General features: G+C 51.4%; 1 protein-coding gene across 4 annotated transcripts in view; it reads right to left on the bottom strand.

Annotated features, from left to right (window-relative positions):
- Positions 1-17,899, bottom strand: part of reep1 (receptor accessory protein 1) — a 123,421-nt gene that overhangs the window by 81,529 nt on the left and 23,993 nt on the right. For all 4 annotated transcript variants that reach the window (XM_038793295.1, XM_038793296.1, XM_038793297.1 and 1 more), the window contains exon 2: positions 2,045-2,117. In XM_038793295.1, coding sequence (XP_038649223.1) covers positions 2,045-2,117 — 73 coding nt within the window. The remainder of the gene's footprint in view (positions 1-2,044; positions 2,118-17,899) is intronic.

Below are 17,899 nucleotides of genomic sequence, written 5' to 3'. Positions count from 1 at the left end.
AGGAAGAAACCTGCCAGTGAAACCAAGAAGACATGGCTGGAGGTTGTCCATGAGGTCGAGAGCAGGAAAGTGTGGTGCAATTACTCCTGGATTCAGTACTCAAAGTGATTTAATGAACCAAGGGCAGGAAAGGTAAGTACACTGATACATTCAATTACATCCTGATGCCTGTATTACCCCAAACCCTCACCCTGCCTTCTCACCTGATGACAGTATTAAATATTGAACAACCATATGATAGATATCGCTCACTCAAGTTGACTTGATGTCAGTAAGTGAATGAAAAATGATTATGTGCATCACGGCCAGTTAAAGCATTCTTAACTTGATAGTTCTAATTCACATCTTTAATCTCCCATTGGGATCTTCAAGCTTCCAGCAGGCGTGCTGCATGAAGGCGATGATGGTTCCTCCACTCAGAGGATTCACCATCACGGGACTCATGCTGGCCAACTCAGGTACTTGCACTTCAGTGGAACCAGCAAGGAAGAGGGTCGGTGGCTCACAGATCAAAAGTGAGCATGAGTAAGGGCAGATGGAGGAGCCAGGGTCAGCAGTGGAGAGCCTTCATTGGAGGGAACAGGACACTCCAAACTCTGCTTCGCTGGACCCAGATACTGAAGCACAGGGTCACCAACACTGTGCAGAGAGGTTGGAGGAGCCACTCTCAGGCATGAATAGTATGAGACAACAGGTCTTTGCCATGATGTCTTCCTCCATAAAGAATGGTCACCTGCAAGGACCATCTAATGTGGTAGTCAAACATGAGCACAAAGCCTTTCACCAGTGACCTGCACACTATGAATGCCAGTGTAAATTGGATGGCTGATAACCTAACGTTGACCATTCGTCATTGCACTGAGTTGCAGCTAAGTATTCTCCAGCTCACTGCTGGCAGGGAAGTGTGGCTGGGCCGTGAGAGGGATGAAGAAGAAAAGGTGGTGGCAGATTTTTTTTCAGGCTGCTGGAACAAGTGCTGCTGCCAAGTGGACTTTGTGGTCACACCTTACCACACAGCACAATAGCACAGTGGTTAGCACTGTTGCTTCACAGCGCCAGGTCCCGGGTTCGATTCCCGGCTTGGGTCACTGTCTGTGTGGAGTCTGCACATTCTCCCCGTGTCTGCGTGGCTTTCCTCCGGGTGCTCCGGTTTCCTCCCACAAGTCCCGAAAGACGTGCTGTTAGGTAATTTGGACATTCTGAATTCTCCCTCTGTGTACCCGAACAGGTGCCAGAAGGTGGCGACTAGGGGCTTTTCACAGTAACTTCATTGCAGTGTTAATGTAAGCCTACTGGTGACAATAAAGATTATTATTATTATTTCCAGTGGCTGTCAAAGTCAGAGCCCACCCATGTGTTTTGACAAAGCGTCGTCCAGACTTGAAACAATAGCTCCGTTTCTCTCTCCACAGATGCTGTCGGACCTGCTGAGATTTTCCAGCATTTTCTGCTTTTGTTTCAAATTCCAGTACCGGCAGTAATTTACTTTGATCTTGCTGTGTATTCATCAGTTTGTTGTATATTTCTGTAGCCGTGCCTCCGGCCAGCGGGTGGCGACGGTGGGGGCGAGAGCACAGCAGGGGCACTGGTTGGCCCTGCCGGACACTAAGCAGTGCCTTTGACAAGCTGAGGAGCGGAGCCAGTTGCCGTGAGGCAAAGGGGAATGCAGCCAGGACTCTTATGGTAGCGTGGCAGGAACGACAGGCAACCTGAAGCCCCTGAGGGTGGCTGAAGAGCTAGGAAGGAGGATTGGGACCTAGTCAGGCTGACTGGCAGCACCCTGGAGTCTGACAAGCTTAAGGAGGCAGAGAGGAGTAGGACCTTATTGTCACTGGGTCAAAGACCTGGAATTCCCTCCCTAACAGCAACGTGGGTGTACCTACACCACATGGACTGCAGCGGTTCAAGAAGACAGCTCACCGCCACCTTCTCAAGGGCAATTAGGGATGGGCGACAAATACAAGTCTAGCCAGCAAAGCCCACATCCCATGAAACACATGTAAAAACAATACTGGCCACTATTGCAACAATTGTGATTACTTACGTATTCTTTAACATTCTTTGTTTTTACAGCCTTGTAAGATGAATATGCTGGATAAAGTGTGCCAAAAATCAGCCTGGAAAAGAAAACCTCAATTGGAATAATGTGCATCATAGATCACAAATGTAACTTCAGGCAGTTATTGAAAGGCAATTGATAAAATTTCAGCCACCATTTAGCAACTCTTTGGAGCTATTATAAAAAGGAAAATTGTGTTATTGGTACCTCTTTATTTTTCTAAGTCAGATGAGTCATTGACAAATATAGGAATGCATTAGTATGTTGAAGTCTTCATATATATTGCTGGGAAGTCACGATAAGTAATTTCCGTTTCCCTGCTATGGAATACACAGTCTTCATAGATAATGATACCCTGATAACAGCAATGAAAACCTGTATTTGATTGATTGATATTTATTGTCACATGTACCGAAGTACAGTGAAAAGCATTTTTATACCGTTAATTACCATAGTAAAACATCCGCGGAGATACTTTTCAAGAGCGTTATCAAACAAAACTGACACCAAGCCACGTAAAAAATAGTAATAGAGCATCTGTTAAAAAGAATGTCGAAAGAAGCAGGTTTCATGGAGAGTTTTAAAGGAGAAAAGAGAGGCCAAGGGGCTCATGGAGGGAATTACAGAATTTAGGTTCCAGGCAGCTGGAGGCCTGGCCGCTGGCTCTGGGTTACTGTCCGTGTGGGGTTTGTGTTATCTCCCCGTGTTTGTGTGGGTTTCGCTCCCACAATCCAAAGATGTGCAGGGTAGGTGGATTGGCCACGCTAAATTGCCCCTTAACTGGAAAAATGAATTGGGCACTCTAAATTTAGGGGAAAAAAGCCAGTATTGGAGGAGCGCAGACATTTTAGAGAGTTGTAGGACTGGAATCATTTTGATTGAGAGGGATGAGGCCTTGAAGAGATTTGGAAACAATGGGCTGGGTTCTCCGACGCCCGCTACCAGTTGTGGAGTTCCCGAAGAGGCAGAGAATTCCGCGTCGAGCACAAAAATGGGATCACCGCCGATCCAACTCTGATGCTCTGGTCCCCCAGCGGCAGCAAGCTACACATCCTGCACCGGTGGGACGAGGCAAATGGGTCATCTGAACCCATTTGCGCCTGATTCATGGGCTGGACACCAGTATCTCCATGCCTCTGTGATGTTCAGGCCCTCTCGGGTGTCGATTGATGCAAGTATTTTCCAGTGTGGCCCTGACACGGTGGAATTCCTGGTGGGCCAAGTGGTAGGTTTTAACATAGGTGCCCCAGAGTCCATCTGAGGCCCCTTCCCCTCCACAATGCAAATCCTACCCATCCCCCATATCAGAGACCCCCCCCCCCCCCCTCCATATCAGATCCCCCCCATATCACAGACCCCGCCCCATCAGTCAGCCCTGCCTGGAAGATAAAGAGCAGTCCAGGCAGAGTGAAAATCTCTGCTTTTTCACTTGCCTGCTCCGTATACCTGTTACCTCAAAGGTGTAGAATGCAGCAGCTGTTCATAAAAAGCCCAAACAACATCACAAGGCTTTAAACCCTCCCCCCCCCCCCCCCCCCCACCCAGGATCCTTTGATCTGCAACGCTTCTATTCAGTTTGAAAGATAAATAGCTTTTAACAGCCTGTAATTGACAGGGCAATAGCTTTCAGCCCACCAGGTGTCTGGATTGTTCATTTCCATTCACGCTTGAATGCATTTCAAGTAGCCTGCTGAACCTAACCATAATGTTTATAAACATCTGGGAGATAAATGCTTTCATTTATTTTCTCAGCAGAAAGCACTTCTGCTTTTGATGTGGTCAGCAGCTGTCAGTGATAAGGGGTCACCATCATGCGTGCGTGTTATGTGGGGGGGGGGGGGGTGTCACCCAGCAATGCCATTGTGGGGAGGGAGGATGCTCCACTGGTCAGCGGAGGGGCAGCAGGATTTGCATTGTAGGGGGGGAGAAGGGCCAGCCACCGGACCTTGGTATCAGGCCACCCGCTGAAGATGGTGGCTTGATAGTGGGATTCTGAATGAAATCCCTCAAGTTCCCTGCCATGAGCATGGCAAGGTAGAATGAGTTGCTCCTGGGCACCGCTTCTAGCGTCAGTGCAAACCAGAACAATTCAGATCTGGCGAGAGAACATATTTCCCAAACTCAGAATTCCACCCAAGGGTGAGATAATTGGCCAATTCTGGTCCAACAGTGGGCGTGGAGCCAGCTCAGTAAGTATCTCCATTGATGTATCTTGCAGCAGGGCATGTAAACAGAACTGCGAGCAGGAGTTAACTATTCCCTAACCTGAAGAACAATGGATTCTGGATGGCTGCCATGAACAGTGATAGTACTCTCACCTCTGAAAATCAAATGAAAATCGCTTATTGTCACAAGTAGGCTTCAAATGAAGTTACTGTGAAAAGCCCCTAGTCACCACATTCCGGCGCCTATTCGGGGAGGCTGGTCCGGGAATTGAACCGTGCTGCTGGCCTGCCTTGGTCTGCTTTAAAAGCCAGCACTTTAGAATCAGAGAGCTGAACTTTTGCCACAGTGATAGGCGGGTGGGGGGAACACACCTCCCTCGACAAGGCTCCCTTGGCTGTATTCCCATCCAGGTGGGCAGTACAGGCCCAGGGATCCTGGAACCCTGGCCTGCTGCAGGTTGCCCACCTTCAGGCACTTGGTCAACCCCATCCCATTGGAAAACTGGAGGCCGGATGGAGCTTCTGTCAGCCTCCTAAATCTACCTTTCACAAGGATTTTAATGAGTGTAACTGCCTGCCTGAAATGGGTGGAAGGCCTTGCCAAGGCCTGAACTCCTCTTCTCTCAAAAGAGCCCACCCCCCTTCCAAATCCTGCAGTCTCCATTCCCAATAAGAAGTCTTACAACACCAGGTTAAAGTCCAACAGGTTTGTTTCAAATCACTAGCTTTCGGAGCACAGCTCCTTCCTCAGGTGGGGGAGGGGTGGCAGAATATTCAGCCCTAGAATTATAAATTCAAATCCCACTCCAGAGTCTTGAGCACAAGGTCCAGGCTGACACTGTAATGCAGCACTGAGGGAACACTGTGCTGTCTTTCAAATGAGGTTACACTGAGGCTCTCCTGCCCTCTTCAATGGATGTATAACATCCCATGGAACTTTCTAAAAAGAGCAAAAGAGTTTTCCTGATGCCTTGAACAATTCCTTATCCTGCAAACATCACTTAAACAGATTCTAATTGTTATCCAGTTGCTGTGTACAAACTGGTTTGAAGGTTCTTCATTGTCAACAGTGTTTTCAGAAGTTCTGAGGACATGACAGGTGCTTTATGAATTCAAAACTCCATCAACTGGCTATGATCAGCCAACTCAGCAAAGTACGAGGACCAGACCTGGCCTGTAGAGTTCATTAATATTTCCAATGGTGTTTTTTTTCTGTACTGGGACAATTCAAGTGAAAGGCTAAGTCCCATTTTGTATACACCACCAAAGTTTGAAAAGATAAGAGCCAGGAGGTGAATAAGAATACAGTAATGATCACATTGAGCTTAAAAATCTGCCAATTACAGGAGTATGCAAGAGCTCATGAATTTCCGAGCTGGAGGAGCTACATCAAACATGGGAGCCTGAAGGATTCCCAGGACGCAGTGTTCTGTGTAACGCCGAGATATTGTAAAGCAAGCATGTTCAATGCCCGCTGAAGGGAGCTTCCTGGATCCTTTATTTATTCTGATGCGGACTTTAGCTTGTGTGCTTGATCTATAACGCTGGAGAACAATGCTGGTAATAAAGGGGAAACCAGGCTCGAAAGGTTGATGCTTCTGAAGGAGGCACCCGTCATCCCGAAGCCCGATCCCTCACAGCTAGGAAATCCTCCTGCCTACTTAAAAATTGAGACAGGGCAAGAATTGGCCAATATTTGACCAGTTAAATGCCTGATTGCAGAGGGTATGCGGCCCGTCAGCAGCCTCGCCTGCACCATTGTGCCCATTATACGGTTATGGTGCCGCTTTGACTCAACACAGTTTCATTGGTGTCACTTTTTCCAGCAGGTGCTGACCCCACGACCACAGAACATTACTGAAAAAGAGAAATGGGCAGCCATCCATTCAGTTAAGAAGGGAGGCTAGGAGTGAGTCCTGGCACCTCCTGGCAGTGTGGAATTGATCACATTGGCCTGTGACAGTCACAACAACTCAAAGGATGACAACCGCAAGCCAAACCATGGCAATGTGAAATGGGAGCGTGATGTTGCCAGAGGAGCTGCCTTTTGGACGAGATAGTTAAGCTGAAGCCTTCTCATGTTACATCGAGTTTAGATAGTTTGGACCCAAATTGCTCCATCTATAAAATCCCTCTTGACCCATCTAGGTAATCAAGGCTAATCTGGCCCTATGTTTTGTAAGAAGTAAATCTCTGTCCCAACCAAAGACAGATTCAGCTCTGGCTTGGAGGGATTCGGAAAACTGACAGCCACTGCACAGCATGGCAGCCGATTAGTAATATACATTGCACCAAATCTTTTGCAACTCAAATTTCTGAACAAAGGGAGCTCTTACGGATCTGCTGAGTCATGAAGATCTCACATCAACCTATTCATTGTCTGCTAAACTTGGATTACATCTAGTGTCAAATGTTAGCAGTAGCTTATGGAATTTTAGACCTGTACAAGCAAGGCCAATTTTTCTCGACACACATTATTGTTGAGTTTAAATTACACAATCCTAACATTGAGATATTTGCATTAGCTATTTTTATCAGAATGGATTTTATGTGGAAAACTAAAAAAGTGACACCAATGAAACTGTGTTGAGTCAAAGCGGCACCATAACCGTATAATGGGCACAATGGGGCAGCAGGCGAGGCTGCTGACGGGCCGCACACCCTCGGCGATCAGGCGTTTAACTGGCCCATTATTGGCTAATTCTTGCCCTGTCTCAATTTTTAAGTAGGCAGGAGGATTTCCCAGTTGTGAGGGATCGGGCTTCGGGGTGACGGATGCCTCCATCAGAAGCATCAACCTTTCGAGCCTGGTTTCCCCTTTATTACCAGCATTGTTCTCCAGCGTTATAAATCAAGCACACAAGCTAAAGTCCGCATCAGAATAAATAAAGCATCCAGGAAGCTCACTTCAGCGGGCATTGATCATGCTTGCTTTACAATATCTCGGCGTTACACAGAACACTGACATTCTATTCTTCCCTTTCTTCCTTTCCTCTTTATCGCTGCATTATTTTTGTCTGTGTAAGCAAATTGAAAATCCAGCTTAAGGTCAATGTTCTCTGTAACACAGACTCATTGTGAAACAAAAGTGTTCATTAAATGCCCTAAGGCAGGCATCCCAGCAGCAAAGTCTTATGCAGTGATGCATATGGCAAAGGGAACAATACGTATGGCAGGAGACAGAAACAATTGCCTGCCCTTCAAATGATCCCATCTGAATCCAAGTAGACTGGACAGTTCATAATGCAACTGTTACTCTGGCTGACATGTTATATTTTCTACTGGACGCATTTAGTCCCAGACTTTCCAAAGTCACATCAAGGGGTTTCCCAAGCATATTAAAATAAATCTGTGCCACTATCAGTCCTGAAATATATGTCTCTGTTATGATTTAGCTGCTGAAGTGTGAATGGTGAAAGTGATATGAATCTCAGATAATCTCCCATTACCTTTCAGAATTGTCTGATTACACGGCAAGAACAGAGAAAATGTACCTCATCTTGTATGTGACACAAAGCCTGTATGTTGTTGCAATTATTTGGGTGAAATTTACTTATGCAAAAAGTGCTGTTGGATCTGAATCAAAATATTTTTGAGCTGACTTTGCTTCGGTTTTGTGTTTTCTGAGGGTTCGTGCTCCTTGGCGATAGGGGGACAGGTCCCACACACATGCACACACACACTCTAACACACGCCACTGCTGTGACATTCCTTGGGTACATTATCGTTTGACTGAACATTTCCTCTTTCCTTCTGTACCCTGTAATGACCTTGTGGTAAACCACCGTGTGCACCTGTATTAGGTGATGTACGGTAGGACCTGTACTACAGGTTCGCCGGTATTATCTGCCTGCTGTATAAATATGCGTGTCCTCCAGCTAGCAGCCATATCACCAACTGCTGTGGGAGGCCACACATCTTATAGCAATAAAGCCTCAGTTGGATTCAACTATCGTCTTTGTCCAATTGATCGTGCCTCAATTTATTGCTGTAAGATTTTCTAAAAGATGGGCCTCCGAATCAAACCACATCGCCTGCAGCTGGATCTGCAATCAAGTGACGGCAAAAAGGACTTCAATCACTGGCTAGCTTGTTTCGAGGCCTACATCAACTCAGCGACCACCCCTGTTTCGGAGTCTCGAAAGATACATATCCTGTACTCAAGGTTGAGCTCCAACGTGTTTCCGCTGATCTAGGACGCTCCAAATTACGCCGACGCCACGGCACCCCTGAAAGAAAACTACGCACAGAAAACGAACACGCTCTTCGCCAGGCACGTACTCGCCACTCGCTCTCAACTCCCTGGTGAGTCCATAGAAGACTTCTGGTGGGCCCTAATCCCACTCGTCCGGGACAGTGACTGTCAGGCCGTTACGGCCACTAAACATTCCAACCTTCTTATGCGCGATGCATTCGTAACGGGGATTGGGTCGGACCTCATACGCCAGAGACTGTTAGAAGGGGCCACGCTCGACCGAGCTGAGACAAAGGAGCTAGGGCTCTCCATGACGGTCGCCTCACGTAACATTCAGGCCTACCCTGCCAGCCGCACGGCCCACCCCTCCTACCCCTCGTGGACCCCACAGACGCCCGCCCCAGCGGGGGCCTTACCCAGCCAGTACGCCTGCGCCACACGCCAGCCCACGCATCCCGGGAGTCCCCGATGTTACTTCTGTGGCCAGCAGAAGCACCCTCGCCAACGCTGCCCGGCCCGCGCTGCTCTTTGCAAGGCTTGCGGCAAAAAGGGGCACTTCGCCGCGGTGTGCCAGGCCCGCGCAGTCGCCGCTATCACCCCCTCCCCCCTGACCTACACACAATGGATGCCGCCATCTGATTCTCCCCGGGTCAAGCGCGGCCAGTGGGCGCCACCATCTTCACCTCCTGGGGCCACGCGCGGCCAGTGGGCACTGCCATCTTCTGCCCGCCCAGTCCACGTGCGGCCCATGGGCGCCGCCACCTGTCCAACCCTCGCAACGTGCAGCCCATGGGCGCCGCCATTTTGTCCCTCGCAGGATCTTCAGGTGCCGCCATCTTGCCTCCTCCACTGGACATGGGCAGCATTCCAGGACCTGTGCCCCCCAGGTTCCCCATCATCCAACGTCAGCGACGACCGACCACGACTCGCCTCAGTGATATCGACCAGTCTCTTCCGCACAAGCTGGCCACCGCATCGACCAGTGTGAGAATCAACGGTCACGTGACCTCTTGCCTGCTGGACTCTGGGAGCACCGAAAGCTTCATACACCTGGATATGGTAAGGCGCTGCTCCCTCGCGGTACACCCTGCCAATCAAAGAATTTCCCTGGCCTTCGGATCCCATTCCGTCGTGATCCGGGGGTACTGTACGGTCACACTCACGGTCCAGGGCGTAGACTTCAGCAGCTTCCTTAACTTCTGCGCTGCCCTGCTCCTAGGCCTGAACTTCCAGTGCAATCTCCAGAGCCTAACCCTCCAATTCGGCAGGCCCCTACCACCCCTCACTGTGTGCGGCCTCGCGACCCCAAAGGTCAATCCGCCCTCCCTCTTCGCCACTCTAACCCCGGATTGCAAACCCGTCACCACCAGGAGCAGACGGTACAGCACCCAGGACAGGACCTTCATTAGGTCCGAGGTCCAGCGGCTGCTTCGGGAGGGCATCATCGAGGCCAGCAACAGCCCCTGGAGAGACCAAGTGGTAGTAGTTAAAACGGGGGAGAAACACTGTAGTCGTGGACTACAGCCAGACCATCAATCGGTACACGCAGCTTGACGAGTACCCCCCTCCCACGCATATCTGATATAGTCAATCAGATTGCACAGTACCGGGTCTTCTCAACGATTGACCTTAAATCCGCCTACCACCAGCTCCCCATCCATAAATCGGACCGTCCATACACTGCCTTCGAGGCAGACGGTCGCCTCTATCACTTCCTCAGGGTTCCCTTCAGCGTCACTAATGGGGTCTCGGTCTTCCAAAGGGAGATGGACCGAATGATCGACCAGTACGGTTTGCGGGTCACCTTTCTGTACCTAGACAACATCACCATCTGCGGCCATGACTAGCAGGAGCACGATGCCAACCTCGCCAAATTTCTCCCCACCGCCACTCTCCTCAACCTCACCTACAACAAGGAGAACTGTGTGTTCAGCACCAACCGCTTAGCCATCCTCGGCTATGTGGTCCAGAACGGAATTCTGGGGCCCGATCTCGACCGCATGCGCCCCCTCATGGAGCTTCCCCTCCCCCACTGCCCCAAGGCCCTCGAACGCTGCCTGGGGTTCTTCTCGTACTACGCCCAGTGGGTCCCAAACTATGCGGACAAGGCCCGCCCACTCATTCAGTCCATCCACTTTCCCCTGGCGGCCGAGGCGTAACAGGCCTTCGCCCGTATCAGAGCCGATATAGCCAAGGCCGGGATGCACGCAGTAGACGAGACACTGCCCTTTCAAGTAGAGAGTGCCGCATAGGACGTCGCCCTAGTTGCCACCCTCAATGAGGCAGGCAGACCCGTGACATTCTTTTCCCGTGCCTCAGAAATTCGGCACTCATCCGTCTAAAAAGAGGCCCAAGCTATCGTTGAAGCTGTGCGACATTGGAGGCATTACCTGGCCGGCAGGAGATTCACTCTCCTCACTGACCAATGGTCGGTAGCCTTCATGTTTAATAACACACAGCGGGGTAAGATCAAAATCGATAAAATCTTGTGGTGGAGGACTGAGCTCTCCACCTATAATTACGAGATTTTGTATCGCCCCGGCAAACTCAACAAGCCCCCAAACGTCCTATCCCGAGGTACATGTGTCAGCGCACAAGTAGACCGACTCCAGACTCTGCACGACAACCTCTGTCACCCGGGGGTCACAGGTTTTTACCATTTCATCAAGGCTCGCAATCTGCCCTACTCCATCGAGGAAGTCAGGTCTATCACCAGAGACTGCCAGGTCTGCACGGAGTGCAAACCGCACTTCTACCGGCCAGACCATGCGCGCCTGGTGAAGGCCTCCCACCCCTTTGACCGCCGCAGCGTGGACTTCAAAGGGCCCCTCCCCTCCATCGACCGTAACACGTACTTCCTTAGTGTGGTCGATGAATATTTCCGATTCCCCTTCGCCATCCCATGCCCCGACATGACGTCTGCCACAGTCATCAAAGCCCTCAACACCATCTTCGCTCTGTTCGGCTTCCCCGCCTACGTCCTTAGCGACCGGGATCCTCATTCATGAGTGATGAGCTGTGCCAGTACCTGCTCAACAGGGGCATTGCTTCGAGCAGGACGAGCAGCTACAAACCCCGGGGAAATGGGCGGTTGGAAGAGGGAGAATGGGATGGTCTGGAGGGCTGTCCAGCTGGCCCTACGATCCAGAAATCTCCCGGCCTCCCGCTGGCAGGAGGTCCTCCCCGACGCACTTCAATCCATTCGGTCGCTCCTGTGCACCGCAACTAATGAAACACCCCATGAACGTCTCTTTGCCTTCCCGAGGAAGTTCACCTCCGGGGTGTCGCTCCCGACTTGGCTGGCAGCTCCAGGACCCATCCTCCTCCGTAAACACGTAAGACTCCACAAGGCAGACGCGTTGGTTGAGAGGGTACAGCTACGTCACGCCAACCCGCAGTACGCCTACGCAGCATACCCCGACGGCCGCCAAGATACTGTCTCCCTCAGGGACCTGGCACCAGCTGGTTCCCCACACCCCCCTCCGACCCAGCGCCACCCTCCCCTCCCTCGGCACACCCCACCTCAGCCCCCGCTCCGGGACAATCCATCCTCCCCTTGCCCACACCTGAGGATGAAGAGGATTTCAACAGGCTTGGAGGTGTACAGTCCCCAGCGGAAGGTCTCAAATGCCTGACTGAATTCCTTTGGGTCTGTTACCAGTCTGCCTCTGCTATCCTTTACTTGCGCCATTTCCCTTGTGGCTGCTTGCTTTCTCAGCTGGTGAGCCGCGCAGGCAGACATGCCCACGGGGCGAGGCGGAGGTTCAAGCGAACCAGGAAGCAGAAACACGTATATTCTCAATGTGGTTGATGAGTAGTCCAGGTTCCCCTTCGCCATCCCATGCCCCGATATGACGTCTGCCACCGTCATCAAAGCCCTGAACATGAAGTAAGAAGAGACCTTCAAAGGTGGGGCTCACTCCCACTCTCCCTGGCGGGGAGAGTGCAGGCGATCAAGATGAACGTACTGCCAAGGTTCCTCTTCCTGTTTAGATCTATCCCGATCTTCATCCCCAAGGCCTTTTTCCAAAACATAGACAGTCGAATCATGGCGCTTGCGTGGGGGGGGTAAGAACCCAAGAATTCCCAAATCGACAACTGCAAAGAAGGAAAATCAAAGGGGGCTTGGCCTTACCAAACCTACAATACTACCACTGGGCAGCGATGGCAGAAAGAGTGAGGGGATGGGTACATGAACCCGGCACAGATTGGGTACAAATGGAGAAGGCATCCTGTAAAGGAACGACCCTCCGGGCCCTGGCCACAGCAGCACTCCCATCCTCCTCAGCAAGATACACAATGAGCCCAGTGGTAGCGGCCACGCTGAGAACGTGGACCCAGTTGAGACAACACTTCGGGATAACCAAAATGTTCCCTATGGCTCCCATCTGCGGCAATCACAGATTCCCCCCAGCCATGCTGGATACCACCTTCAAAAGATGGAGGCGGGACGGGGGCACACTGACGGTCGGGGACTTCTACAAAGGGCGCAGACTGGCGAGACTGGACGAACTGACGAGGAAGTGGAAACTAGCAAAAGGACAGGAATTGAGACACCTCCAAATAAACCACTTCCTCCACAAAGAGACAGTAGGGTACCCCAGGGCCCCAGAAACCACACTACTAGAGGACCTGATAGGCACAAGCAACGAGAAGGGGGGACTATGTGGGAAAATATACGGACGGATACTGGACAGAGCCCGGACTCCACTGGACGAGACCAGCCAAAATGATAGGACAAACTGGGGACAGAGGTAGGATGGGGATTCTGGAGCGAAGTACTGAGGTGAATTCCACCTCCTCCTGCGCAAGGGTAAGCCTATTGCAGCTTTGGCGTTGGAGCAGCGCGTAGTACTCCGGTGCCGGGCTGGCCCCCTGAGAGCCACTGAATCGATGGGCCAGGAGGCCCGTTGATGCAGACGTGCACCACTCCGGTGTTTACGCCGGCATCGACACTTGGCCGGGATTTTGGAGAATCCTGACCCTTGTTTCCCGGTCGCCGGAGAATCGCGGGGGGATGCGGACCTGATCGCGGGGCTGACGCCCCGTTCTCCGCTCCCGCGCCAAGTGCAATTGAGGCGCGGTGGCTCGGAGAGTTCCCGCCAAAGTATTGGTTCCTTAAAGGACGAGACTGTGGAATTAATAAAGGGAAGCAAGGAAATGGCAGAGACTTTGAACAAATACGTTGCATCATTCTTCACAGTACAAGACACAAAAAACATCTGAAGAATAGTACAAAATCGAGAGACAAAAACAAGGGAGGAACTGAAAACAATCATGATACCGTGAGGAAAAATATTGGGAGAACCCATGGGACTAAAAGCTGACCCGCTGGCCTACATCCAAGGGTCTTAATAGAAATGGCAGCAGAAATAAAAGATTTATTGATTGTAATCTTCCAAAATTCCTGAGATTTTGGAAAGTCCCAGTGGATTGGAAAACCATAAATGCCGCAACTCTATTTGAGAAGGAATTGATTAGCTGGATGGTCGCTTTGTGACACCAACAGCGCAGGTTCAATTCCCATACCGGCTGAGGTTAACCATGAAGCCCCTGCCTTCTGAACCTACCCCTTGCCTGAAGTGTGGTGACCCTCGGGTTAAGTCGTGTCTCACTAACTTGATAGAGTTTTTCGAGGAGGTCACAAAGATGATTGATGCAGGTAGGGCAGTGGATGTTGTCCATATGGACTTCAGTAAGGCCTTTGACAAGGTCCCTCATGGCAGACTGGTACAAAAGGTGAAGTCATACGGGATCAGGGGTGAGCTGACAAGATGGATACAGAACTGGCTAGGTCATAGAAGGCAGAGGGTAGCAATGGAAGGGTGCTTTTCTGATTGGAGGGCTGTGACTAGTGGTGTTCTGCAAGGATCAGTGCTGGGACCTCTGCTGTTCGTAGTATATATAAATGATTTGGAGGAAAATGTAACTGGTCTGATTAGTAAGTTTGCGGACGACACAAAGGTTGGTGGAATTGCGGATAGAGATGAGGACTGTCAGAGGATACAGCAGGATTTAGATCGTTTGGAGACTTGGGCGGCGAGATAGCAGATGGAGTTTAATCCAGACAAAAGTGAGGTAATGCATTTTGGAAGGTCTAATACAGGTAGGGAATATACAGTGAATGGTAGAACCCTCAAGAGTACTGACAGTCAGAGAGATCTTGGTGTACAGGTCCACAGGTCACTGAAAGGGGCAACACAGGTGGAGAAGGTAGTCAAGAAGGCATACGACATGCTCTCCTTCATTGGCCGGGACATTGAGTATAAAAATTGACAAGTCATGGTGCAGCTGTATGGAACCTTAGTTCGGCCACACTTGGAGTATAGTGTTCAATTCTGGTCGCCATATTACCAGAAGGATGTGGAGGCTTTAGAGAGGGTGCTGAAGAGATTTACCAGGATGTTGCCTGGTATGGAGGGCATTAGAAGTCTTACAACACCAGGTTAAAGTCTAACATGTTTGTTTCAAACACTAGCTTTCGGAGCACTGCTCCTGCCTCAGGTGAATTTTCTTTGTTCTTTGAATGGTAGAGCAGGCTCGAGGACCAAATAACCTACTCCTGCTCCCAGTTCCAATGGGTCCTTGCCAGAGAAATTAGTTAACCGGAACCTCTGGTTCCATTTTCAAAGCATTTTACTGCAATGAGGCATGAACCTGATCATTCTCAGAGACAAAGAAGGTTTTTCCTTAGAGATCATGTCGCAAGATTTCTACTTACCCAGAACAGGACTTTGGACAAACAGTATGACAAATCAGAGACAGTAGAGAGGGGCGGTGAGGAGTGGTGGGGTGGTAGAGCTGGGCGCCACATGTCTACATGACGTTATGTGTTTGGTGATTGTATTACTGCGACCATTCACCATTGTATTACATTACATTGTATTGTATTATGTTGATGCCCTTATAGGCTCCGCCTATGGCTCCGCCCCCTTGGGGGAGGTATATAGATCTGCTGCTTGTAGGCGGCACTCAGTACAGAGCAGTCGCAGGCAGGCACAGATCTAGCTGATTAAAACCACTGTTCACTTCAACTCTCCGTCTCGTGTGAATTGATGGTCGCATCAATTTAATCAGCTACGATATCGCTATGGAAGCAGCCCTCAAACCTGATCGACTGGATCTCGACCCACAGGTAGTGGAAGCCAAAGGAATTTTTTCGCACTGGCTCCGCTGTTTTGAGGCCTACCTCGCCGCCTCCTCACGCCCACCGTCACCGAGGAACAGAAGCTGAGCCTTCTCCACGCTCGGGTGAGCCACAGAATCTCCGTGCAGATCGAGGAAGCGACCAGGTACGCAGACGCGATCGCGATCCTGAAAACGCAGTATGTGAGGGCGGTAAACAAAGTGTTCGTGCGGCATCTCTTCACCACTCGCCGTCAACGCCCTGGGGAATCGCAGGAGGAATACACGATCTGAAGGTACTCGCGTGAAACTGCAACTACAAGGACATCACGGCCTCACAGCATATGGAACCCGCCATCCGGGACACCTATGTGGCTGGAGTCCGGTCCAACTATGTCAGACAGCGCCTGCTCGAAAAGGGCGCCCTCGACCGAGAAGAGACGGTAAAACTACCCACCTCCTTAGAGGTAGCTTTTCAGAGCCTCAATGCTTTCCCCTCCGACCACGCATCCCCTTGTGGACACTCGACCAGAGGGTGCCCCAGGCCTGTGCCGCGCAGCTGCCCGCCCAACCCGGGGGGCAGCCCTGCTTTTTCTGCCGCCAGAACCAGCACCCCAGGCAGCGTTGCCCGGCTCGGAACACGACCTGTAGCGACTGCGGCAAGAAAGGACATTTTACCAAAGTCTGCCTGGCCAGATCCAAAAGTCCTAAATCACAGACCCGACTCACAGACTCACAGGACCGCAGGCCCCGCAGCGTGGCTGCATGCCTGCCAGCATCGCCCCCTTGAGACTCGTCATCAGCCTCGTGCTGTCCGTGGGGGCAGCCATCTTTGACCCTACCCAACACGAACGACTCGTGGGGGTCGCCATCTTGGCCGCCATCTTCAACACAGCCCGCCATGTGCGCCTCATGGGGGCCGCCATCTCCAACCCCGCATGACACGTGCGACCGACGGGGTCCGCCATCTTGGGACCACCCTGCTACCTCCGACCATGCTGGCTACCCGCAACTCGGCGCTGTCACCCTCGACCAGTCACGGCCCAAGCACCTCAGGAACACGATGATGACCGTCCGGGTCAATGGGCACGAAACGCCCTGTCTGGTTGACTCTGGGAGCACGGAGAACTTCGTACCTCCAGACACGGTAAGGCGCTGTTTGCTCCAAATTTCACCCGCATTCCAAGCAATCTCTCTTGCTTTCGGATCACATTCAGTGCAGATCCGGGGGTACTGTGCCGCGAACCTCGCGATACAGGGCGCCGAGTACGCCAATTTTAAACTCTATGTCCTCCCCGATCTCTGCGCTCCTCTCCTGTTAGGACTGTACTTCCAGTGCAACCTCAGGAGCCTGACCCTGAAGTTCGGCGGGCCCCTACCCCCTCTCACCGTATGTAGCCTCGCGACCCTGAAGGTCGCCCTTCCCTCACTCTTCGCAAATTTCACCTGGCTGGTAGGAGGTTCACCCTCGTCACCGACCAACGGTCGGTAGTCTTCATGTTCAACAATACATAGCGGGGCAAGATCAAGAATGATAAAATCTTGAGGTGGAGGATCGAACTTTCCACCTATAATTACGATATTGTATATCGTCCGGGGAAACTCAACGAGCCCCCAGATGCCCTGTCCTGTGGTACATGCGCCAGCGCGCAAAGTGACCGACTCCGGGCCATCCACAGTGACCTCTGTCACCCGGGGGTCACCCGGCTTCTCCACTTCATCAAGGCCCGCAATCTGCCCTACTCCACCGAGGTCAGGGCCATGACCAGGGACTGACAAATCTGCACGGAGTGTAAGCCGCACTTTTATCAACCAGATAAGGCCCACCTGGTGAAGGCATCCCGGCACTTTGAGCGCCTCAGCATTGATTTCAAAGGGCCCCTCCCCTCCACTGACCGCAACACATATTTCCTTAAAGTCGTTGATGAGTACTCCCGTTTCCCCTTTGCAATCCCATGCCCCGACGTGACCGCGGCCACTGTCATTAAGGCCCTGCATATCATCTTCACCCCACTTACGTCCACAGTGACCGGGGCTCCTCGTTTATGAGCGATGAGCTGCGTCAGTACCTGCTCGGTAAGGGCATTGCTTCGAGCAGGACTACCAGCTACAACCCCCAGGGAAATGGGCAGGTGGAGAGGGAGAACACGATGATATGGAAGGCCGTCCTCCTGGCTCTACGGTCTAGCAGTCTCCCAGTTTCCCGCTCGCATGAGGTCCTCCCCGACGCGCGCCACTCCATTAGGTCACACCTTTCCACAGCCATGAACGAGACCCCTCATGACCGCCTGTTTGTTTTCCCTAGGAAATCCACCTCCAGGGTCTCGCTTCCGTCCTGGCTGACGACACCGGGGC

The sequence above is a fragment of the Scyliorhinus canicula genome, chromosome 3 (assembly GCF_902713615.1).
Source record: "Scyliorhinus canicula chromosome 3, sScyCan1.1, whole genome shotgun sequence".
Lineage (NCBI taxonomy): Eukaryota > Metazoa > Chordata > Chondrichthyes > Carcharhiniformes > Scyliorhinidae > Scyliorhinus > Scyliorhinus canicula.
Note: the sequence above shows the minus strand (reverse complement) of the source record. Positions and strands in the feature narration are given on the sequence as shown.